General features: G+C 37.5%; 1 protein-coding gene across 1 annotated transcript in view; it reads right to left on the bottom strand.

The window, feature by feature from the left end:
- Nucleotides 1–26,105, bottom strand: part of MALRD1 (MAM and LDL receptor class A domain containing 1) — a 407,814-nt gene that overhangs the window by 99,979 nt on the left and 281,730 nt on the right. Inside the window, exons 27-28 of the mRNA XM_008268638.5 lie at nt 23,520–23,681; nt 12,796–12,953 (exon numbers count right to left, since the gene is read on the bottom strand). Coding sequence (XP_008266860.4) covers nt 12,796–12,953; nt 23,520–23,681 — 320 coding nt within the window. The remainder of the gene's footprint in view (nt 1–12,795; nt 12,954–23,519; nt 23,682–26,105) is intronic.

Below are 26,105 nucleotides of genomic sequence, written 5' to 3'. Positions count from 1 at the left end.
TATAAATAACAGCCCCATAAATGTGTAGAATTGACATAAGTTAAATAGCAAAAAGTGATTTGGATATCTGGACCAAGTTATCCATAAAGGCTACAGTGCCAGGGAACCAAGAGATAAAAATGTTGCAAATATAGGTTAATGACTATTAAGACTAGGTCAAGAAATTTTCAGATATATCTAATAAAGTTCCTGTAAAGAGATAATCAGATAAATTACAGGTAAAAATTCCAACTGAAATGAAAAATGATGAGGGCCCATAAAATTTCCAAAGCAATTTGTGAGATTCAGGAATACAAGGAATCTTTGACAACCTTCCAGAGAGAAAAGTAAGATATGTGAAAATCCTGGAGGAGAAATACTCAGATTGAATTCGATTTTCTTCAAGGCAAGCAGGAACCGAACAGAATACAGGCAGCAGCACCATAAATTGATTAAAGGAAAAATAATTTGAAACTTTGTAATTTATACCCAAGTATCTTTCCAACATGGATACATATGTTGTTTTAGTCAGTCAGTCATATATGCGTGTATGCAGTTAGCCAAAATGTATGTGAGTACAGTATATTATAGATTTAATATGTTTCCTCAAAACTTATATGTTGAAATTCTTCAGCCAAGCTTCTCAGAAAGTTAATGTATTTGCAGTTTGGGTCTTTTCAGAGGTATTAAGTTAAAATGAGGCTGTTAGGGTAGGCCTCAATGTAATCTGCATGCCCTCACTGGAGGAGGAAATTCGGACAAGGAAACAGTAAAGAATGTGCTTGCACACAGGAAATACCACATGAAGAACAAGTCAGAAGGCAGGCACTTACAGGCTAAGGCAAGAGAAGAAAAAACTAAACATGCTACCTTGATATTGGAATCTAGACTCCACAATTGTGAGAAAATGAATCTTCTTTAAGCTCCCCAGTTTGTGGTATTTTGTACTGCAACTTTAGCAAATTAGTACACATGGCAAATTTATAATATCTAATGTAGTAAAATGCTGAGGAATTAATAAAGAGTAGTGAGCAAAAATAATGCAGAACACACAGTTTTATGTAATGATAATATACTTTCATGTCTCAGGCATTTTTATGAATATGATCTGAAGAAATTTATACCCTGCATCCAATGTTCCAGCCACTTAATAACTCAGAGGTCTGGTTAGGAAAATGAGCCATATCAGTAAAATTGATGAAGGCCTTTTATTTGAGTGTTGGACAAGCTTATGATATATACATATATATATATATAAAATTGCTTTTTAAATAATGAATAAATATTTTGAATAGAGTTAAAAGAAATTATGTCTACTTTAGAAAAAGAGATACAGCAATTAAAGCACATAAACAACTTGGAGTAAGGAAGCGCAAAGGAAATCCAATCAACCCAACTAAAACACATATATATGGGAAAAATAATGAAGCAAGAAAAAAGCAAATAGAAAACACAAAAATAGGCTTACATTATGATGAAGCAGTAATCATATCATATGTGAAAGAACTCATTTATAAAAAGCCAGAAGCTCAGGTTATATAAAAATAATATAGTCATAAAACTGACACAACTAATGCTAAGTTTCGTGGAATACTTAAAAACAAAGAATGAGTAAGAGATGAAGCAAATGAAGACAAAGCACCCAAGAGGATCATCATATTATTAGCAAAGTAAGATTCTTGGGGAAAGTATACAAAGGAATATTTATCATTGAAAGAAGTTATGTTTTCTTATATAAGACTGTTTTGGGTCTTTAAGCATTCAACAACATAGCTTCAACATATAAATAGCTGAGCCAGAGAGAAGAAAAAGACAAATAGAGACTTTTGAACCTGAGCCCTAGACATGACTTCTGATGCTGATACTAGATGTGACCAGGCCCTTGTGTCCACAGTCTCACAGTACCTCTCTACTGTGGTACTGCAAATCAACCTCTTAAAGTTAACTCATTAAACTGACGGTGTGTTGATTAAGTCTAGTAGGCCCTAAAGGTTCCCAGAACACAAGACTTATGAGGTCATTCATCTCTGTGTGTAAAATCTTGATGTTTCATCTTTATTTTCTTTTATTTGAGGGGGGGGGGAATATGAATGAATCAACTTCCACGTGCTAGTTGAATCCCCACATGATTTTCACAGCTGCAGCTGGCTCAGGCTGAAGCTGATCTCAATCCCTTCACCTCCTGCTTCCCAGACTATGTATTATCATGAAGCTGGACTTGGGGTGAGGCGGGGTGGGGGGGTGGAGCTGGAACTCAAACCCAGGCATTTCAATATTGGATGCACATATCTCAAATGGTATCTTAACCACTATGCCAAATCTCACCATTGATGCACTGTTCTGTCTTTAGGATTTTGTTCAGGAGCTTCATGTCCTCAGTAAAAAGTAGCCACCAACTGCATGTACCTTGCTGCATGTAGACTGACCAGAGTCTACTTGCCATCATCAATATTCTCAAAAGAACACGATAGTCTTCTTATCACTGCCTGGGAAATAAGCCCACCTGAGACCACCTCCCCACCAAAGAATGGACTTAGATACTTCAAGGAAGCAGAAAACGAGGCATTTATTGTTACCTGGTCTCGAGAGCAGTGACCAGCAGGTGGAAGCAGGCACCGCCCTCAGAAATTCAGCCCCTTTAGTCCTGACTGTGCAGCAGTCCCTTACTCCAGTTTCCCATTAGTTGAGAAACTTGGGAATTACAATCTATATTTGACATGATGCCTAAAACAGGGTGAGGGAGCAGTGATAGGTGTGTGTTGTTGGGTAGATCTAAGACAAGGGAAGGGGAGTTACATTGTTGGTACCATCAAGTCTCCAGGAACTGAGACGTGAGAGCACTGTGGAACAGGCAGTAGGTGGTTAAAGATTACAGAATTGCTGAGAATTATAAAATTAACAAGAGGTTCATCATAGTTTGCAAAGCATCTCAGCAGTAGAGCTACTTTGGGGGTTTTGCAACTCTATCCTAATGCTAATAAAGCCTAGAATCAAGACTGCACTAAGGCTAAGTCTTTTATGAAAATGTACCATGATCATTTCTTAACACTGCCCCATCAAAAATGGGACATAAACACTACAGGCCAATCAGAGACCTGCACTAAGCTGGATGCACAGCTGTCAACCCCAATTTAATATGTAAGATTCCTTACTGTTTTTATGTTTTATTTATTTATTTTTTTTTTTTTTGACAAGCAGAGTTAGACAGTAAGAGAGAGAGACAGAGAGAAAGGTCTTCCTTTTTCCGAGGTTCAACCCCCAAAATGGCCACTAAGGCCGGCGCACGGCGCAGATCCGAAGCCAGGAGCCAGGTGCTTCCTCCTGGTCTCCCATGCGGGTGCAGGGCCCAAGCCCCAGGGCCACGGCGGCCATTGGAGGGTGAACCAACGGCAAAGGAAGACCTTTCTGTCTCTCTCTCTCATTGTCCACTCTGCCTGTCAAAAAAAAAAAAAAAAAAAGAAAAGAAAGAAGAAAAAGAAAAGAAAACAAATGGGGAGGCAGAAGAAAAAAATATCTTGAATTTTGAAAAAATATAATAAGATTCTAACTTGTTATTCATATACAAAGTAAATTATCAGATTAAATCTAGAAATCAGAATTATGGACTAAAATAAATGAGAAAAAATAAGTGGGAATATTTTGTTAATTTATGATAGCAGTCTCTTAAAGAAGGCATAAAATGAAATTTACAAGGAAATTATAGATTGACAGATCACACCAAATGAAAACATAAAAGTTGCTTTAGCATTGAATATCTTAATTATTTTAGGAAGTCATATTCAGGCTGAGACTCAGCCTTCTTAACAAACCTAACTTCGGTTAGCTAACTTTTGCAAGGTGACTCCGACTGACCCTAGACCATTTGTAGTCAGCTGTAAGAAGTACTTTCTTCTGCAAATTCCCACATCTCTGTCTTAAAGCCATGACTTGATTTTAATTTTTAGCATCATAACTCTTCAACTTAAGGTCACTTTTCCTTCCCTAATTTTATTATATTGTGAAGGGCAAGTCTGTTTTGAAGGTCAAATTATATTGGCTCCTTCTCTTGAGTATCAACCTTTGCATTTCTTGTGGTGCCTTTCTATCCTGCCTAATTTATAATTCAATAACAACTTACACTAGTGGGTTTTTTTAATCATCTTAACATTTACTTTTCTATTATCTACAATGGAAGATACATAGCTCTTTTCAGCAGTTGGCTCCACATTAGCTGTCAAAGTATTTCTTCACTGTCAAAATCTACACATCCTCCTGTGCTAAGCTGTTAATATGTGCCTGTGACTCCTATTACATGATAAATGTTTGTGTGCTTGACACACTCTCATATGTGTACCCTGTCACGAGATTCAGAGTGTCCCCAGAATATTAAAAAAATGGCCATTGTCTTCTATTCAACAAAACATATATAAGGTTAAAACAAGAGATACTGATGTTATCTAGGGAGAGCCTTGAACCTAATCTTAAAAAGGGACAAAACTGCTAAGAAACACTTTGGTTCATTTTAAATAGTGCTGTCAAATATTATTTGTAAATTTGTATTATTTATTTATAAGAAATGCTCAAATTTCAGGTAAAATAAAGATTTTATGCAAGTCTATTTAGAATACAGAAATTTGCTAAGTATGTTCAATAATTCCTATACGTGTCTCCCTATCTTTTTTTTTTTTTTTTTTTTTTTGACAGGCAGAGTGGACAGTGAGAGAGAGAGACAGAGAGGAAGGTCTTCCTTTGCCGTTGGTTCACCCTCCAATGGCCGCCATGGCCGGCGCGCTGCCACGCTGATCCGATGGCAGGAGCCAGGTACTTATCCTGGTCTCCCATGGGGTGCAGGGCCCAAGCACTTGGGCCATCCTCCACTGCACTCCCTGGCCACAGCAGAGAGCTGGCCTGGAAGAGGAGCAACCGGGACTAGAACCCGGTGTGCCAGCGCTGCAAGGCGGAGGATTAGCCTAGTGAGCAGCGGTGCCGGCCATCCCTATCTTTTATCTATGAGACATTTGCACATTGTTTCCTCTAATAATACTAATATTCTCAAAAGCTTACTTGATAAGCAGTGTAACACCACTAGTGAAAACAATGACCATGAAATTCAGCATAGGCAGGCATGAAAGAGAACCAGTTACTGTGCATTATCAGTGGAAATGCTTTTTGCAAGTCCTTGTCTATACTGCTAACAGTGGTCTCTCTACTTTTGACTTGTTGAATTCTTTATTTATTGGAAGATTAAGCCTGTGGTTGTAAATTAAATTAAAATTTTGTCATCACACACAAGAAAAGGAAAGTAGGTAGAAAGAAGGAGGGAGGAGAGTATCATTACATTCTTAGACCAAAGTACATGAAATCTTTTTTTATATTCATAAAAATTATTAAAAAGAATGATTATATAGAGATAATGCTGATAGTTCCTCTCAATAAGTTTCATAACAATATAACAAAAAGCATTATTACACTAAGCATTGATCATAAAGAAAAGAAAACAAAAAATCTGATGAGTGTATTACCTTAAGCGTGTATTTCATCAACTGAGGCCTACTTCATTTTGAATACAGTTTTTGGGTATACATAAGAATGTATTTAACTTAGCAAATTTTCCCTTTTGCAACCTTGATTTTTTTTTCCATTTCCCTTTTCACTCAATATATTCCTGGAAAAATTTCTGTAGATGAAGTGATAATTAAGATAGGGGCCCGGTCTTCATCTATGTGGTGACGTCACTTGGGAATAACCAAGGCCTTTAGAGTGACTCACTAGCACAGGTTATCATTCTATAATATTAATTAATGCACTAAGTGATAACCCCTGATTATATGAATGTGAATCTCAATGTATTTCCTTTTATTTCTAGGAACACCTTATGCACCATTTTTCAGTGGTCTATTATTCAATGATTCATGCTGTTATCATCTGATTATATATGGGCAGTGAAGATAATTGATGAACTACATGGCAAAAGCCTTCCCTTTCTCAGAGTGCCTGCCTACTCCTGGTGCCATATGTCCTGCACCACATTCCAGAGGGTCTTTTATCATTTCCCATTAAAAAAACAGAGCAAGTTGGCTAAAACTTTTTTTCTTTTTCCCCACACTATTTCTGGAGTTCATGGGTCTAGGAGCATAAAGGGAACAGACTTTCCTTTCCAATTAACCTAAAGAAGGAGACTCCTGAAAAATCTGACCCTTCTAATAGGACAGCTAAAGATCCAAGGATAACCTCTAGATTATCTCAAAATCAATCAGAGGAGACCTCAATCAATTATTTAAATGATTTAGTCTTGGTGGCTCTTGTCCTTGAACTCTACATTCAAAGTTAATCACTTAAGCAGAAAAAAAGGACAAAGCAGGATGTCTCCTAGGCTACTACATGTAAAACAAATACTGATAGCATGTCACACACCATCTCATGCACACTATGCATTTGGGGACACATCTGACTTTTTAAATCACCTTGATGCCATTTATTGCTGCTTGGTAAAATCCGCAAGTCCAGCTGAATTTATAATAAAAACTGCAATATACAGAGTACAAATTGTGCAAATCACCTTTTCAAGAACTACATTGCATTGGTAGAAATTAAGTGATTTTGAATAATGAACGTATACATCTTAAAGGTGTCACAAAAATAACCACCTAGTTCTGAGAGGCAGAAAATCAGAATATTGAAAGGCATAGAATGATATCAGCAAGTCTTGGGAATCCCAGGCTTACCACCTCCTTACGAATGGCCTTAGACAAATTCCTGAACTTAAATCATTTTTTTCCTTCTGTTAAATGAAGATATTGCCAGCACTACTTCATTGAATGGTACGAGGATTAGATTCAAGTAGCATTTGACTTATAGTAACTACCTAATATTATTACATCTGTATCATTCTGTTTTTTTCCTCTGGTTTTACTATCTTTCTAAGTGCTGCATTAAAACAAAACAGTGGCTGGCATGGTACAGTGGGTTAAGCCACCTGCAACACTGGCATCCCATACTTGATCACTGGTTCCAGTCCTGGCTGAACCACTTCTGATCCAGCCTCCTGCTAATATGCCTGGAAAGAAGAAGAAGAAGACCCAAGTACTTGGGCCTCCACCACCCATGTGGAAGCCAAGGATGGAGCTCCTGGTGCCTGGCTTGGCTTGGCTCAGACCTGGCTGTTGTGGCCATTTAGGGAGTGAACCAGAATATGGAAGATCTGTCCCTTTCCTTTTTGTAACTCTGCCTTTTAAATAAGTAAATGAAATATTTTAAAAAACAAAATTTTTGAGGACAAGGCCACAGCAATAATGGTTTCCTGAACTGAAGCATTTATATGTTAAATGTTTTATATTCCATCAGTTTGACCAGAACTTGTTTAGGTCTAAAAACTGCTTTAAGATAAATACCATTTCAATAAAGTAGGTTAACTGTTTTTGAAATATGAACAATGGGTTTTTAGAATCCCATTTAGATACATTAATTCACCACTAATTACTCATTTTCCCTGAGTAATTAGAAATTTCCATAAATTAAAAAAGTTATGGAAAGTATAAATTACAGAAGTGACCTATTTGATTTCCTTTTTATTTCTTTAGAAAAAGTCTGCAGTAATAAAAGGATATTAGTCATTCTTAGAGAGATTCTCTTGTCCTGTGCCAAAGTACACCTCTTTTATTTGAATTAACTAATTCATTTGAGATAATGTTAAATAGTAGAACAAGTCAAGCTAAGAAGTTCATCTTCCAAGACTATATTATCTCATGAGGAATTAATTTATTACACTTAGGGCGATTTTGGCAATGGGGATCAAGAAGTGGCCACCACCATCTCATAAAACGCTTTAATTTCATGTGTGGGTTAGTAATTGAAAGACAAACTCACCTTTATAAGTTCTGTTTTGACAAAAATACAGTAATGATTAAGTAGAAGCTAGTGTTTTCCTATATAAATCAGATTTTTACCAAAGGGAATACTGATACCTATATGGAATTTTCACTGTGATTGTTATTTAATTGCTATCAAAAGGTAATAAAGACTTCCTAGTTCCTATAAAATATTTGCTTTTTCATGTAGCCCTCAACTTTGAAGACTGGAATACAATGGAGTAGTTGATTTTTTAATACTAAAACATTGCTCTCCATCCTTTTGAGGATCATGGCCTGGTGCGTGTAAACCACTGGCAGCGGAAGAAAGAAGAGCAGAGTTGAGCCGAGCTGTCACTGAACTGTCACTGAGCTGTCACTGAGCTGTCACTGAAGAGATCCTGACCCATTCGTTCCTGACTTGTTCCAGCCACAGCTCTCGGAGCTGCACCTGTTCCTGAGCTGCCCTAGCCGCCGTTCCTGGGTGGCTTTAGCTGCATGAGCTGTCGCCTTGTGCCGCGTAGCAAAGCTAGAGGGCTGGCTCTTCGACTCCAAATGTGAGGAGATCCAGAGGTTCGCTCGCACTGGGCCACACACACACACACACGCTCACACAGACAGTGGGGTTACAGCTCAGGGACAGCTCTGCAGGTCGGCTTGTGCCACTACCTGCTCCATGCAGAGTAGCGGGCTGCCTCTTCACTCTAGATGTGTGGAGATCCAGAGGTTCACACACACCAGGCCCCTTGTCCGTTGTCTGGGTAGATGTATTAAGTTAAGTAGTTAAATGGTTAAGTTAAGTAGTTAAGTAAGTAGTTTTAAGTAGTTAAATAGTTAAGTCACATTAAATAGTAGTGTTAAGTTTATTGATAAGTGTATTAAATAGTATAGATTGATAAGTATATTGATACTGATAAGTGCATTGACCCCAGTGAGCATGCTGATGAGTAGTGTGATATAAAACCCCTGGTGTGTCCCCGGTGTGTGAACAATAAAATTGGAAAAGACAGTCTTGTGTCCATGTGTTCCTTTCTTCCTCGTGACTGACAAGTTGTACGTCGCATTTGCTACTGTTGAGCTACGTGACAGTAGGCACTCGCGACAAATGGCTGTTATAGCCGGCTCTGCACTGATCCAAAGCCAGGAGCCAGGTGTTTCCTCCTGGTCTACCATGCGGGTGCAGGAGCCCAAGTACTTGGGCCATCCTCCACTGCCCTCCCGGGCCACAGCAGAGATCTAGACTGGAAGAGGAGCAACCGGGACTAGAACCCAGCGCCCATATGGGATGCCGGCGCCACAGGCGGAGGATTAACCAAGTGAGCCACAGCGCCGGCCCCCCTATTTTGTTTCTAATTACTAAGTTAAAACATTAAATTACAAACTCAGATTTAGGATCTGACAGCTAGAAGAGATGTGAGTGAATGTTAAGACCCTCTGTTTTGGGCTGGCACTATGGCACAGCAGGTTAGGCCACAGCACCAGCATCACATATGGACACCAATTTGACTCCTAACTGCTCCATTTCCACATTGTTGATATGCCTGGGAAGGCGGCGGAGGATGGATGGCCCAGGTGCTTGGACCCCTGCACCCGTGTGGGAAACCCAGATGAAGGTACAGGCTCCTGCGGCCATCTGGGGAGTGAACCAGTGGATAGAAGATCTCTCCCTGTCTCTCTCCTTCTCTCTCCTTAACTCTGCCATTCAAATAAATAAATAAATAAATCTTTTTAAAAAGACTCTCTTTTTTTCTATTTCTTTTTTAAAGATCCAAAGAAGATAAGCTATTTTTCTAACATTACACAGCCAAGACTAGAATTGCATGGAAACTTCAGATCTCAGATGAGTGGTATTTTGATTTTTGATTACATAGTATCCTAATGTCCATAGATTTAGATGGAGGCTTATCATGTCAAATATAACATATCTTAAGTCTTCATCAGAAAACAATATGTTCCAGGACTTGAACTTGGTTTTAGGGATAGAATGTTGATAGCATCCTAAATACCATCAATAACAACAAATGCAACTTGTCCTAGAGAGGCGGGGTCTTAACAAAGGTTTGTCCATTTTACTAAACCTCCTAGAGAACCATGTTTCAATTTGTTTATTCTTTTTGTCACAAGTTTGTATGTTATTAAATGGATTATATGTTTATTCTTTCCTTTTCCCATTTCTTTGAGTTAACTATTTTGTACTTTTTCCACCATCTTAATTTGGCTACTAAAGTAAATTTTATTCTTAAAATTTTAAATAGAAAATATTTTAATAATGCATATTTTCCTTTTTGAAAAAGATTTATTTCTTTTTTATTTGAATGGCAAAGTTAGAGAGAGAGAGAGATCTTTCATCTGCTGCTCCACTCCCCAAATGGCTACAACAGCTGGGGCTGGGCTGGACTGAAGCTAGGAATGCGGAGTCTCTTCTGGGTCTCCCACATGGATGCAGGCACCCAAGCACTTGGGCCATCTTCTGCCAGACTTGCCTAGAAGAAAGCATAAAACTGCATGTGAAAGAATAGCATGCTGATGGGAAGTCTCAATCTGAAGTGTAGGGAGGCTGGACTTCCACTTCTCTAGTTCACCCACACGTTAAATGACTGCAATCTTGGCAAGGTTTTCATTCCGGGATTAATTTAAGATTTTTGATGGCAGTTAACTGAGAAAACAGGATTGGTCCTAGCAGTTATGATCACCAGTGACATAAGAACATGTTGTGATGTTTATCCTGGGTTTCTGAAAATGGTTATGAATTTTTCAGTAACAAATTAACAAGAGAATTGTATTACTGACTCAAGCAAACTAGAATCTAGGGATTAAACAGAGCAGGTACTTTCCTTTTCTTCTATTTTCTGTAGTACCATGTCTCTCTGAGTGCTAGCATTTTTTCAATCTCTGTCCCCATGTTGTGAAAGATGGCCTCCAATATCCCAGACCTAGTCTGCATCCTTACAAAGTTGTACAAGACAATATATATTAATACTTTGAATCAAATGCTACAGGATACCGTGATTGGCCATGGCCAAGTTGTGGAGGTGGTAAGGTCTATGCCAGAGCTAATTCCATCAAGACCATTGGGATTAGGTAACAACAAACACACAGATACAGGCTAACTAGCTGGCTTCCTTCAGAACTCTTTCCCATAGACCTCTCTGAAAACCACCTGGAGCATATAGCACTGTTAACAGCTAACTACTGCCCACTAGTTAGAAATATCAGCAGTTTCCCAAAACAAGGTAATAGAAATCAAAACTGGAGGCCAATGTTTTTATTTCAAGGGTACTTACATAATTATAGCTAAAAAACATGGGGAAGTAGGAAAGCTAAATGACACTGGGCACTCTGTGGTTTGAAGGAGAAAGATTTTATTATATTAAAAGGTCGTTTGGCCTTTTGACTGGTATTTCCTTATGTAAAAAACAAATAATCGTAAACTAACAGCTTCTTTAACTGCAAGACTCTGTGTTTAATGTTATTAGTGGAAATGATGTGTTGAGGATTCAATTAAAGTCAGTGATTACATGTAATGCTGGATAAAATATAGCATAACAATGGGATAATCTTGAATATTCATACACTCTATATAAAAATCATGAAACACAACCACAATGTTCACATCTCTGTATTTACTCATTTACCCTTAACTTTAAAAAATAAATCTCTTTGTTCTTTTAACTGATTTCCCAATAAGAGATTCACATAGAATCAATATAAGTTCCCCACATTTTTCATGTGTATATTTTTATGTGAAAAGACCTCCCTTTTCTGCCAATGATTATAAAAATATGTTTTTCCCTTTCTTTTCTAACCCATGTCATTCCTCAGACTTTGGTCAACTACTGAGAACCTGACAGATAACTCTAAGGTAATAGATCTCAGATTTTTGAAATCAGATTTTCTGATAATTTTGTATTCTTAGAAAAGTTACTAAGCCTCTTTGAGTCTTAATTTCTTTATTGTAAAACTGGGAATATATAACCTACCTCATCAGGTTAACATAATAATTAAAATTGATAACACATATAACATTTAGAATTTACTCTGAAACATAGGGGACACTAAATAACAGGTGTTATTATTTAAAAGTGAAAATGTGATAAAGGTAAAAATTCCAGTTCTAAAATGACACTTCAAAATGTTTGAGGATAGATGAATTAAAATATGAGCTTATTTTGGAACCAAACAATTTGAAATATATGCATGTATATAAATATGCATATATTTATTTTTTTGTAATATGCATTTTACAAAAACTTTCTAAAACTGCTCACATACATAGACTTCAAAGATTTTCTGGTGCCAAAATGAACTTAATTTTAGTTCCATGTTTCTATGAATATTATGAAGTATATTCAAATTTATTCCAGAAACAAGTAATCAAATAATTTCTAAGACTAACTCTACATACTTTGTTCTAATATACCATGTAATCTTTTAATTACAACTAGATCTCAAATTTTCTTCTCAATGAATGGAAAGTTCATTCACCTTATCATGCAATACAAAAGTATAAACTCAGCAACTAATTTCTTTAAAGACATCTGTATTTCTGTAGATTCTAATCTTGTGAGCCTATATATATATATATATATAGTATATATATTTCAAATCTTAAATTTGCTTTGTCTTTTACTTTGTTTTAGGTAAAAAATTCTCTTCATCATTATCTCTCATATGACATTTCTTCATTATCTCCAGCTAAGTTGTTATTAGAACATGTATAATATGCCTAAACTCTTTTATTTCCAAATAATCTTTTAAATAGCGTGCACCTTAAATGAGTTTAGGTGGCAGCAATCAATGAGATAAATATGGACTGGGATTAAGATGAATGACAACACTGTGCACCCAAGTCTCAGTGCCCCAGAAATGAATGAGCAATTAATGAAATCAGTATTGGTGGTATAACTTCAAAAGAAAGCATAAATAAAAAGTGGTTAAACATATCAAGAATATTTCATTGAAATATTGAAGACAAATCTGTCTTTGGTACCTTTAATATCCCCATACTCCCTGGATCAACCGTGTAGAACCAGAAACGAACAGAACACATTCCATGACTTGCTGGGAAGAATTTCGATGTAGTGATTCTTGCAGTGGATCCTTCTTTGGGCCCAGAAGAGTTGACATACAAGAAGTGCTGGCCACTGCCTTGAAACAAATTCATATAATTTTTTTCAGTGCAATGATATATTTTAGTACATGAGACGGGAGATGTTTAAACTATGCACACATACCATTTTCTCTTTAAACAGAATTAATTTTCCTTTTACAAGTTATACCTCAATAAAATTTAATTCCTCTGAACCAAAAAAAAAAGAGATTGTGACTATGACTATGATCATGTGATTCACAAAATTCACTTGGATTCATGACTCATACATAAAGTGATCATATATTTGTGTTGACTATGAAGCTAAGTCTTTTCCTCCCAGATCTGTCAGTTTCAAGAAAATAAAGTATTTTTTATGCTGTCAGAGAACAGGGTATAGAGTGGATACTGGGCACTGACTTATACCAAATCTTATTTTCAGTTTTTCTGGTTTCCACAGTAACCATAGTTAGTAGTGAATGGCTATCACTGCAAAGTGAATTAATTTTGAGATCCTATTATTAAAGTCTCCTAACCAATAATATTCTTTTATTTCTGTGGCACTTTAGTGTCCAAGGATCAGTAATGGTGGCTCCCTTATCACATTTGCTATTGTAATTTGTGTAATCTTTTCTTGTTTCAGTTAAATAAGAGAGAAAGTTTTCAATTTCATTGGTCTTTTTAAGGTACTAGTTTTTGGTTTCATTGATTGTTCTCTATTGATTTTATAATACAATTTTATTATTATCTGCTCAAGTATTTATTTCTTTCCTTCTGCTTACTTTGTATTTAAATTCATTTTATTGTTTCTTCATTTTATAGTTTCCTAAACTGGTAGCTTAGATTATGGATTTTAGAATTTTTTCTCTTCAACATATGCATTCAATATTAAAATCTTTCTGTAATCATTGCCTTAGTTAAAACTCACCGATTTTGACATTATGTTTTCTGCTTAGTTTTTTCAGAATGTTACATTTTTATTGAGCATATTCATTTGTGACTCATGGTCTGTTGTTTAATCTCCAAGTGGTTGTAGGTTTTATAACTATCTTTTAGTTGCTGATTTTTAAGATTAATTCTATTGTTATCTGAGAGCATACTTTGTATGATTCTTATTTTTAAAAATATGCTAAAGGGCATCTTATAGTCTAAAAGGAAGGTGATCTTGGAAACTGTGATATGTGAGTTTTTGAACAATATGCACTCAGCTGTCATGAAGTGACATTTATTTCAAACTAAGAGTTAGTGTCTAGTACAAATAGTGTGAATTCAGAGTCAAACCGTCTTTGCTTAAATCACAATGTCAACATGGCAGTAAGAGTGCAAAAAATCCAGTAGCCACTTCCAGGGCCCATGACCTTCTTCAGGTACATTCCTGTCCACTTTGGTATCAGCAGACAGTAAAAATTCTTATTTGTCTTTGAGACCTGATTACCAATAATCTTGAGATTTTGAGTATTTCATTGAGTTACTGTGCAATAAGGTAATAAGTTTGGCATTTCTTTTAGAAGGACAGTTAATACTTATAAAATAAAGCTGTATTTTTACACCTTCGGTGCCGTAAGAAGAATCATACTCATTTGTACTAAGATCAAATCATACAAAACCATTCTTCTTCAAATTATCTGAATTCACTCATTGCTTTAGATTGGAGACAACTTTAGTCTTTTTTCCCCTATTCAGAAAACTAAAACTGCATAATCATTTAAAAAATGCTTTGTAATATGCTTCCCTTTCAAAATAGAAATGTTCCCTTCAGAGTTCTACTTGCTCAGCCTGGGTCTACCGCCTCTATAACTCTACCTGTCCCTCACCCTAAAATAGAGGAGTACCTGATAAATATTAGTTGAAATGCCCTCAATCTCTTTATACTTCCCTATTTCCCCCAGCTTTCTGAGGTGCTGGTTATCTGTGTCTGGAGCTTTTAAAGGTTGTGAAATGTAAACAGGCTCATAGGGTGAATAAGATTTTACTCAAAAGTGGTAACAATGAAATCCACAGATCCAACATCTCTAAAGGCAAATAAAATTTTTTCATGGCTTTTGATAAAAATGCCATTACATCACTTGTGTTTGCTTTTTTGAGAGCTATATAATGACTAGGTAATGACATTTCTTTTTTTCTGCTTTTCCAATAGTTTAACCTTTAGGTATTACTCTTTCATGAAAAGTGTCTGACAATTGAGATTCCAGATCTCACTGAAATGCTAGATCTATTTTAACTCAAAGAGTGTGAAAAGAGGGAAGAACATAATAATTATTATTAAGATATTATTTTCATTGAAACTGCAAAAAATAACATTGTTTTAATGAAATATAATGAGTAGAAACGTAAGCAAGCTTGTTCACATGTTAACTTTGCATGTACTGAAGCCAAAAGCTTTAATTCAAATCCTTACTCTATCTCATACTAGTGTGTGACCTTGTACAACCTACTTAAATTCTTTAGGACTCAGAAGAAATAAAGAGATAATCATAGTAGGCTTGCTAGCCTTATATGGTTGTGGTAAAAATTAAATCATGTACTAAATGTAAATTGCTTAAGTACAGTTGCAAATTAGTGCTATTCTCCTGGGAAATTTAGAGAACAGACGTACCTGTAAAGATATCCTCACAATAGATGCAAGACAATTAATGAAAAGTTATTGACTGGATTACTACCATAGAGAACACACGGTATCTTCCACGTGGATGTTAAAGAGATGAGTGAGATAGGACTGTGAAAATATGACCCCAAAAAATCTTACAAGAAAAGCTAGCAATATATTTAAAAGGCAAGCTCTGTATCAGGCTCTCTGGATTCAAATTCAAACTCTGACACTTACAAGCTTTTTGACTTTTGAAAACTCCCCAAATCCCTACTGTGTCTCATATTCTTTTATTTTTTTTAAAGATTTATTTTATTTATTTGAAAGACAGAGTTACAGAGAAAGGAGAGGCAGAGAGAGGTCTTCCATCCACTGGTTCAGTCCCCAGATGGCCGGAACGGCCGGAGCTGACCAATCCGAAGCCGGGAACCAGAAGTTTCTTCCAGGTCTCCCACGTGGGTGCAGGGGCCCAAGGACTTGGGCCATCTTTTACCCTTTTCCCAGGCCATAACAGAGAGCTGGATAGGAAGTGGAGCAGCCGGGACTAGAACTGGTGCCAGCGCTTCAGGCCAGGAGCTTAACCTGCTGTGCCACAGCGCCAGCCCCAGGTCTGATATTCTTCTATCAAATGGGGATAATAATCATAATGTATAGCTCATTTGGGTTATTATGAGCACATCACACCAAACATCAAAGTAGATGCTAAATACTATATAGTTAATATATAAAAGATGGCTTAAGTTTTAGTGGAATAGGAAAGACTTTATAAAAAATGAATAACAGGGAACTAAAACTGAAAGACTTTAATCTTTCAAGCCTTATTTAAGAAGAAGCCTCCAGGGAAATTCAAACACAAGAAAACAAAAGCAAGGACTTCAGGAGAAAATTTATCTTCTGATTCCTACAGCTGTGGCAAATAGTACATACAAGCTTTCTCCTGGTCAGATAAACATAAAGCCTCACACTAAAGGCTTATTTTCCTCAGTTATTTTTACCTAGTACATGGTATCATCTAGCAACAAAAAGTTACAACTCATACTAAAACAATGTTATGACCAAATGTTGATATTTACAACACTCAAAGAATATTTGAGGTACACAACAGTTTGTAGGATGGTATAAAAGTAAGTTTGGAAATGTAATTTGGGGAAAAGATTGAAAGCCCTTGATGCCAAACTAAAAAGCAATGAAGAGCCTTGTAGTTACTTAGAGGAACAAGACGCCCAAGTGAGGAACATGAATCTTGAGTTGATATGAAGAATAGTACATGATCTTGAACTGATATGAAGAATAGCTTGGTTTAGAATGTTTACATTGTAGATGAATTGCCTTGACATTTGCACTAGCTCAGGGGTGAGTTAGATGACAGGGTGGAAATGCAAAGGAAAAAGAAAAGGAAAGGAACAGTAAGTTAAGAATGAAAAGCTGACAGCATTTGAAACTGCAAGAGAATTAACAATGTTAACAGTGATACTAACAGAGACACTAAGATCAGGAGGAGGCAATTCTGAAAGGTAGGTTAAGTTTGAGATTTTATATGTGACCTGGAGACATTGGCAGTTTCCTAGCTCACAACTGAAAGTATGAATGAAGAAATAAGAACTAGAGACATGCAGATATTAGAAAACTTTGCTTACTGACAGAACAACAATTCTTTAAAAAGAATACTAAGGAAGAGATATAGAAAGACTCAAGTGGGGCAGTGCTGTGGCAGAGTGGGTTAAGTCTCCACGTGTGGGACTATATGCTGGCACCCCATATAGGCATCGGTTCTACTCCTGGCTGCTCCTCTTCCAATCCAGCTCTCTGCTATGGCCTGGGAAAACAGTAGGAATTGGCCCAGGCGTTTGGGCCCCTGAACCCACTTGGGAAACCTGGAAGAAGCTCCTAGCTCCTGGCTTCAAATCGGCTCAGCTATGGCCATTGTGGCCAACTGGGGAGTGAATCAATGGATGGAAGACCTTTTTATCTGTCTCTCCTTCTGTCTGTTACTCAACTTCTCAAATAAATAAATCTTTTAAAAAAAAGAAAGGCTAAAGTGAGATTATTGGTTAAGACTCAAGTTATAAAAGGAATGAGAAAAAAACAAAGACAAATGTAACATTAGGGAAAACAACACAGTTTGCTATAGTGAAAATACAAAAGAAAATTCCAGCGGGCACCGTGGCTCAATAGGCTAATCCTCCACCTTGCGGCGCCGGCACGCCGGGTTCTAGTCCCGGTCGGGGCGCCGGATTCTATCCCGGTTGCCCCCCTTCCAGGCCAGCTCTCTGCTGTGGCCAGGGAGTGCAGTAGAGGATGGCCCAAGTGCTTGGGCCCTGCACCCGCATGGGAGACCAGGAGAAGCACCTGGCTCCTGGCTTCGGATCAGCGCAATATGCCAGCCATGGCGGCCATTGAAGGGTGAATCAACGGCAAAAGGAAGACCTTTCTCTCTCTCTCTCTCTCTCTCTCACTGTCCACTCTGCCTGTCCAAAAAAAAAAAAAAATTCCATGAAAGTGCAGATTGATCAGTAGCCTCAAATTCATATTATAGCAAGAATTGGGTCATTATGATTATAAAATCATTAAATCCTTAGAAGAGAGCTTAAATATATAAAGACAGGAATTGTAACAAATAATTATCACTACGTGACTGTGAGTAGATGACCAAAAATTATTTTCAGAAATATCTGAATTAAGTATTACATATATATATCTTAATTAAGGAATTAAGTAAGGTATAGACAGTGAGGGAAAGGTATGGGGGATATAAAAGAATAAAGTAATAGTTATGCTATGGTTTAAATATTCATTTAGGTGTCTCCCAAAAATCTACCTGTAAAAGTCTATCTGTCAAAGTTTCCCAAAGTCATAGATTAATGGTACCTACAGCTAAGAAGTTTGAAAACTTAATACAATTATTGTGGTAAGTCCTTGGATCACTGGAGCCATGCTTTCAGAATGTGGCTTTTGTGAGAGTTGGTTATAATAGCCAAGTTGAGTCTAGTCTAGCTTCTCTCTCTACTTCCTGGCTTGCCATGTGATTGTTTCTCTACACAAGTTCTGCACTGTCATCCTCCAGTCTCACCAGATGTCCAAACCAGTGGGGCCCACCTGATCTCAGACTGCGAACCTCCAAAACCATTAGTCAGAATAAACATCTTTCCTTATGTAGCCAGTGTCAGGTATTTAGTTACATTAATAAAAGGCTGATTAACATAACTTACAAGAGAAGCTAGGACAAGGTTTTCTTTGTTTTTTTTTTGTTTGTTTGTTTGTTTGTTTTTGTCAAGGTAGAAGAGAAGCATTATGCTTGAGGCAAAAAAGTCTGAATCAGTGATTGTTTAAGGACACCTATAAAAAGGAAAGTAATAAAAAGAGGCAACATTTTGAGAAGACAAACAGGGATAAATTTAATGTAAATGTGTATGCTTCTAGTATATTTCTTTTATAAAAAACTATGGTGGCTGGGACTGGCGCTATGGCGCAGCAGGTTAACACCCTGGCCTGAAGGGCCGGCATCTCATATGGGCGCCAGTTCTCGATCTGGCTGCTCCTCTTCTGATCCAGCTCTCTGCTATGACCTGGGATGTCAGTAGAAGATGGCCCAGGTCCTTGGGCCTCTGCACCCACGTGGGAGACCTGGACGAAGCTCCTGGCTCCTGGCTTCAGATCAGCACAGCTCCAGCCATGGCAGCTATCTGGGGAGTGAACCAGCAGATGGAAGACCTCTCTCTCTGTCTCGACCTCTCTCTGTAACTCTTTCAAATAAATAAAATAAATCTTAAAAAAAAGAAACTATGGTGGCTTAATGCTTGTAAAATGATGAAATAATTAACCTATAAGATTCCAATTACTTATTCAAGAATTAATCTTGCCCTCCAGAATTTTAAAAGGACCGATCATTCACACAGTCCTTATTCAACACCATGTCCAACAGATGATGCCTTCAAGCATGTCGAAAAGAAAAGGCAGGGCTGAGTGTTTGGGAAGTGTTTATGATGCTGCTTGGAACACCTGTATGCCATATGGGAGAGTCTGGTTTGTGTCTGGACTCCTCTTCTGGTCCTGCTTCCTGCTACTGACCGAGAGGCAGCAGATGATGATTCAAGTGGTGGATCTTTGCCACCCTCATGAGAGACCAAGAATGAGTTCCAGACTCCTGATTTTGGCCTGATCTGTTGTGGGCATTTGGGGAATGAACCAGTGGATGAAAGATATTCAGCCCTCCCTTCTCTTCCTCTCAAATAAAAAACTAAACATTTGGGTTCCCCTTGGTAGTCACCAGTTACAACACTGTGTTCCTTAACAATGAAGATACACTCTGAGAAGCATATATTTTTAGGCAATTTCTTGGCTTACAAACATCAGAGTGTATTTACACAAACTGTGGTCACTACAATGTCATTAGGCAATGTTTATCTCCTAATCTTAGGAGACTACTTGTGTTTATAACTCTCTATTATTGACTGAAATGTCATTATGCAGTGCAGGATTGCATTCCTGGGTCATTTCAAATGTATACAGACAAATACCAACATGGTCAATAAGACAAGCAAAAAATTAAGGCTTTGTTTCTCCCAGAGGCAGAATGCAAAATGAATTGGTTGGGATATCTGCTGGCTGGAAGAGATCCATGGTTTGAGATCAGCACTGTTTTTTGGCAGCACAATGAAAATTTTTGCTGTTTCTCTTATCTTGAAAATGTTTGCAGAAACACAGTCTACAGGTGAGTTGGGTCTGTTCTCAGTGTTATCTCAACACCACCAAAGTCAAATGAAACTCTGCCTCAGAGACAAAGAAGGGAACAATAATGACTATGGTCTAAAGACTACAACTTCATGAATAGAAACATTAATCTAATTCTGGTTAATAAGCAAAGGATGGTTATCATTTACTGGCTGTTCTGCATGAGAAAATGAAAACTGCTAGATGTATTCTGAGGTTTATTAGCAAAGAAGATCTCATAGGTTTTTTTTTTCCCCCCCTTGGCAGTGCTGTGTATTTGGTGATAAATATTGAGCCGCAGCTCAATAGGCTAATCCTCCACCTTGCGGTGCCGGCACACTGGGTTCTAGTCCTGGTCGGGGCGCCGGATTCTGTCTCAGTTTCCCCTCTTCCAGGCCAGCTCTCTGCTGTGGCCCGGGAGTGCAGTGGAGGATGGCCCAAGTGCTTGGGCCCTGCACCCCATGGGAGACCAGGAGAAGCACCTGGCTCCTGCCTTCGGATCAGCGCGATGCGCAGACTGCAGCGCACCGGCCGCGGCGGCCATTGGAGAGTGAACCAACGGCAAAGGAAGACCTTTCTCTCTGTCTCTCTCTCTCAAAAAAAAGAAATACAATGTGTGGTAGAGATGCCACTGATTGGTGGGAATAAAATAGCTTTTAGAGTAAATAAGAAGTAAAGGAAAAGAAGTGCTTGTTTGTTCTGAACCATCTGATACAGACCAAATGTAGTAGCAACAACAACTTCATGAATTCTAGGATTTTGTTTTACAGAAGACAAATGATCAATTACTGACCATTTTAAGTCATCAAATTAAGACTTCTCAGGAAGTTTTGAGAAAGTCATAATAAGTTATAAAGAACGATGCTTACACATACAGACTAGTTTCAGGTAGATATTGGACCCAAAGCTAAATTCAACAAGTATCTTCTGTGTGGCTGAAGGCCACACAGAAGGAGTCTCTCATTCCAAACTAGTTAATTGTTGAATTAATATATTTTTAAAAAGCAGAGTAAAATTATTTGTAAGTGATATTAAATTTACCAAGAGATAAAATATTGTGTACACATTAGTTATGTTATTAATTACTACTAATTTTATACTAACAATTGAAGTCATTCTCTTTGATTTAATTCTCTGTCACCTAGTGTTCCTGTTTTGGTGGCATAATATAAAAGAAGTCAAAGAAAAGGAAAAGGAGGCGGCAAAAATGGGGAAAAGAGAAAAAAAATACCGATGTTGATATTGCACATAAAGGACTTCAGGATGCTAGAAATAAATATCAGCAAGGAAAGAAAATAAAAATACAAAAAATATTGTTAGGTTGAACATCAAGAAGATATTTCTAGGGTTTGTTAAAAAAATAAACAGCTCTAAAAATTAAGTAGAACACAGGAAACTTTTAAAATCTGAGATAAATTCATACATGGTTTAAATAGTAAGACTGACATCATACAAAACCAGATTAGAGGGTTTAAACTTTCTAGTTCATTGGTAAAGCAAAGCATCCAAAGTAAATCATGCAGCAAATTCCTAGTGGCCCCTCTCCTCAAGGTAGAAATACTGGGCAAAGGCAAAAATAATAGAGGCTTTCATGCAGGGGCCTTCCAGGAATAGGGCGGATGGAGGGGGTTTTCCGAGAAATATGACAAATGCAGCTAGGTCAACTAAAGCAATGCTTTCAGGTCAACTACAGCGATACAGGTGCATACAAATGTGACTTTGTGTTAACAGTTGTGTGGGCAATGGTACAGTACCAAAATATCCAGTCAAAGGTTGCATAGCTAATTATATACTAGGGAACTTAATGTCGTCTGTGCTACAGTATATAAGACAATCCCCTGCTTTGTTCAGGGCCCAGAATTTGGAGACAGAACCCTCCCTGGGTTAGCCTGCAGAAGAATAAAGCTGTTTTTCCTGCTAAGAGCTTTAATGTGTCCTGCCGCTCTGACTGAATTTCCCACTACAATCATAGACAAATTAATACATAGTCATAAATATCACCAATAGGTCAGAAGAAATTCTATAATTTTATAAAAACAGTAGAATGATTATATGTTACAAAAAGAAAACTACATAAAAGTTAAAAAACATAGTAACAATAACATTGCTTCTTTTCTTTGAATATTATGGGACAAGGAATTATATTTGGTCAATAACTGAGGAGGTAGTATTTCTGTAAATAGAAAATCCTGATATCATAAGATTGCTACATTAATATCTAATCATTAGAAAGTACTGATAATCTATGTATAACACTAGGAAGATGATACATCAGATAAATTAAATTATTATGATTTGCCACCTTGCTTTTTATGTGTTTTCTTTTTTCCAAAATACCTTTTGCTTCTTGACCAATTTTGCAGTTTCTAGTTACGAATGTGGGAATTCAAAAAGCCTTCCCATTTTCAAGAATATTTGGGGATGTATATTTTCATTATTTTTTAAGTTAAATGTAGTATCCAGTTTGTTTTTAGAAAAAGTCTTCTGTGTGTTGTATAATACATACGGAATAAGGCTAACCAACAGAAATAAAATATGAGCTATCTGTGTAAATTTTAGTAGCCACATACAAAAAAAAGACATAAGAGATGGAATAAATGTGATCTTTTTATTTTTTAAAAATTTGTTTAAGGATAGATATTTGGCACAAAGGTTCACTAGTAGCTTGGGATAGCTGAACACCATATTGAAGTGCCTGGTTTGAAGAATTAGCTCCATTTCCACCTTCCTGCTAGTGTATGCCCTGTGAGGCAGCAGATAATGGCTCAACTAGTCCCTGCCATCCACCTGTGAGACCTAGATTAAGTTCTTAGCTCCTGGTTTGGGCCTGGCAGCCCCAGCCCAACTATTTGTTGCAGGCATCTGGGGAGTGAACCAGTGGATGCCAAATCCTCCCTGTCTCTCTCTCTCTCTCTCTCTCTCTCTCTCTCTTTCTCTGCCTTTCAATCAAATATTTTACATAAACAGAAAAAGGTCCCACCCCCTGCTTTATTCCCCGAATGCCCACAATATTAGGAGTGGACCAGGCCAAAGCCAGGAGTCTACACATCAACTGAGCCCATGTGGGTGGTAGAGACCCAACTACTAGAGCCATCACCTGCTGCCTTGCAGGATGAACATTAGAAAGAAGACAGCACCAGGAATAGAGCCTGGAGTTGAACCTAGGTATTTCAATACAGATGTTACTTATCCAATATAGGACACGAGTATCCCAATCCTATTGAGCATCCATCACTCCCACAAGGAAATAAGCAACACATTCTGACATTCACCCACACAGTTAAGAGTGTTCTAGCCTACTTTGCCTGGTTATTGCTATTAGATTTACCTGGTGTGTGATCAGAGTCTGGGTTCAATGCTTCGGTGTGAATTCTGCTGCCAATGGCCCAGTCCAAGTCATCCTCAGAGTCCTGAGTAAGACTACAGGCAGTGGTCCAATTTTCTGAAGTTGTTTCAAAATTACAGCTTCCTGTTGTACTTGTGTATTGTCCTAGGGAAGCAAAAACATTAATTAAAGTTTCTACAAATGTCTTTTGAGATTGATCTTACACTACTAATTTAAAAATCAATAGTTGCCTATTCTAATTTTTGATAAAAAAATTTATACATCTGAGACATTTACACTCATTGATGATATCAGTTAGAGAATGTAACCTTTTTTTTGTCAAACAATCTAGAAGCAGTACACGGATATTGTCATTTATCCTCTAGCTTTATAGAATGAGTAATAATATTTTTATAGATGAATGACAAAACTGTGTCCTCATATGAACATCAAACATAACCTTCTGATGATAATACAGATAACTCAGGTCAAGAAAACAGCTTCAGTTGTCAAATACTTAATTCAGTCCTTTCATCCACTCAGTGTTTGAATGTGTAGCTCATTACGACATTTATTAATAAATGCGTCTTTGGGAGAAGCAGTAAACTGTGCAGGAACAAACCAATTATTAGAGTACAACATGTCAAGCTAGGTATTGAGTAATGAAAGAAATTCTCTTCTGAGAGTATTGACCACTTAATAAATAAAATTAAATAGTTCATAATAAGAAAAATTAGTTGGTAACAACCGAGTGTCTACTCTTATTCAACTGTGAAAAGCACCATGATACCTGATATCAAGGCCTTCATTTTTCTTTTTTTGTGTGTTGAGCAGTAATTATTTTTTAGCATTCACCACAAAAACTATGTTACACAGAATTGATTACTGGGTGACTTAGTAGAAGTCAACTGTGATTGTCATTCACTTTCCCCTTATTTCTAGAAATATGAACTTTGTGATATTCTTAGATCTTCTCATTCATAGCTTTTTCTTAACATGAAACTACTATTGAACATATAGAGATTCAATCATAGAAACAATTTATGTTTTTAAAATGGATGCAAATAATTTATAGCCAACAGAGCTTGGACATTTTTATAATTTCATATATCCCTGACAGCATTTTCATGAAGTATCAGTGTTTTAGTTCTGAAGTATTTTTGCATCTTGTCCCCAAAAGTAAGAATCACTTTTTTTTCTTTCACTCCACATGACTATACAATCCACTGATTCTTTTTTTTTTTTTTTTTTTTTTACAGGCAGAGTTAGACAGTGAGAGAGAGAAACAGAGAGAAAGGTCTTCCTTCTGTTGGTTCACCCCCCAAATGGCTGCTACGGTTGGCATGCTGCACCAATCTGAAGCCAGGAGCCAGGTGCTTCCTCCTGGTCTCCAACGCAGGTGCAGGGCCCAAGCACTTGGGCATTTTTCACTGCCTTCCCGGGCCACAGCAGAGAGCTGGACTGGAAGAGGAGCAACCGGGACAGAACGGGACTAGAACCCGGGGTGCCAGCGTCGCAGGCAGAGGATTAGCCTAGTGAGCCACGGCGCTGGCCACAATCCACTGATTCTTACAAAGAGAAAGTTAGACTGTGACCAAAGACAAGGGAGAGAAAAGACCCCTGAGGAGGGCAGATGTCCTAATCTCCATGTACTGTAATTCCGGTTCCAGTTCCCCATAGGTATTGGCATGTCAGGGCAGTCATCCAAATCTCTGTTCCCTATAGGTGTTTACATGTCTGAAAGTATCCTAATCTTTGTTCTCTGTACCCTACCCCCTACTCGAGTTCCCCATAAGCGTGGTTTCAAGTTCCTCATGGGTGATCCTGAGCCCACCAATGCTATAACTGTTAGTGCATGAGGCTGATGAACCTATAAATGATCTAAGAAACCTGGACTGGATGCCCAGTCTTGGGAAATGATTCCACTGGGCCCATGGATGTTAATAAACTGCTTCTACTGATCCTCCACCAAGTCTCTGGTGCCTGTTTGAACTAAGAAAATTTCTCCAATCCAGCTTTCTGTTAACACTTATATGCTTACTTATGGTCTTTGCATTTCTCTTTTATGCTTGTCATTCCAGTTATATATAAGAGAAGCTTATATTATACTAAATGATGTAGACAAAAATAAGAAATTCAGTTCTCCATGTCTTTGGCCAGTACATCTTTAAACATCCAGATGTGTTCTTTAGAATGATGTCATATATGAGGAGCCTTCAAAAAGTTCAACAAAAGTGTATATTATGAAAAAAACTGCATGAGTTTCATAATGTTTTTGCACAAAAATATGTATCTTATTTATTTGAAAGGCAGAATGACAGAGAGAGGGAGAGATTGATTGATAGATACCTTCCTTCCATTGACTGGATTGATCTCCAAATTCCTACAACATCTTGGGTTGGGCCAAAGTCAGAACAAAGAAGTACATCAGAGTCTCCCCTAGGATAGCAGGAACTCAAGTACTTGAGTCATTATCTGATGCCTCATCCAGCCACTCTCCCCACAACCAATGCATTAGTAGGAAGCTGAGGTTGCTCTCAACCCCAGGTACTCTGTTAGGGATATGGGCATCCCAAGCAGTAGCTTCAT

This window comes from Oryctolagus cuniculus, chromosome 13 (assembly GCF_051225735.1).
Source record: "Oryctolagus cuniculus isolate XC-2025 breed Fujian yellow rabbit chromosome 13, ASM5122573v1, whole genome shotgun sequence".
NCBI classification, from domain to species: domain Eukaryota; kingdom Metazoa; phylum Chordata; class Mammalia; order Lagomorpha; family Leporidae; genus Oryctolagus; species Oryctolagus cuniculus.
This window is presented reverse-complemented; position numbering and strand designations above follow the sequence as displayed.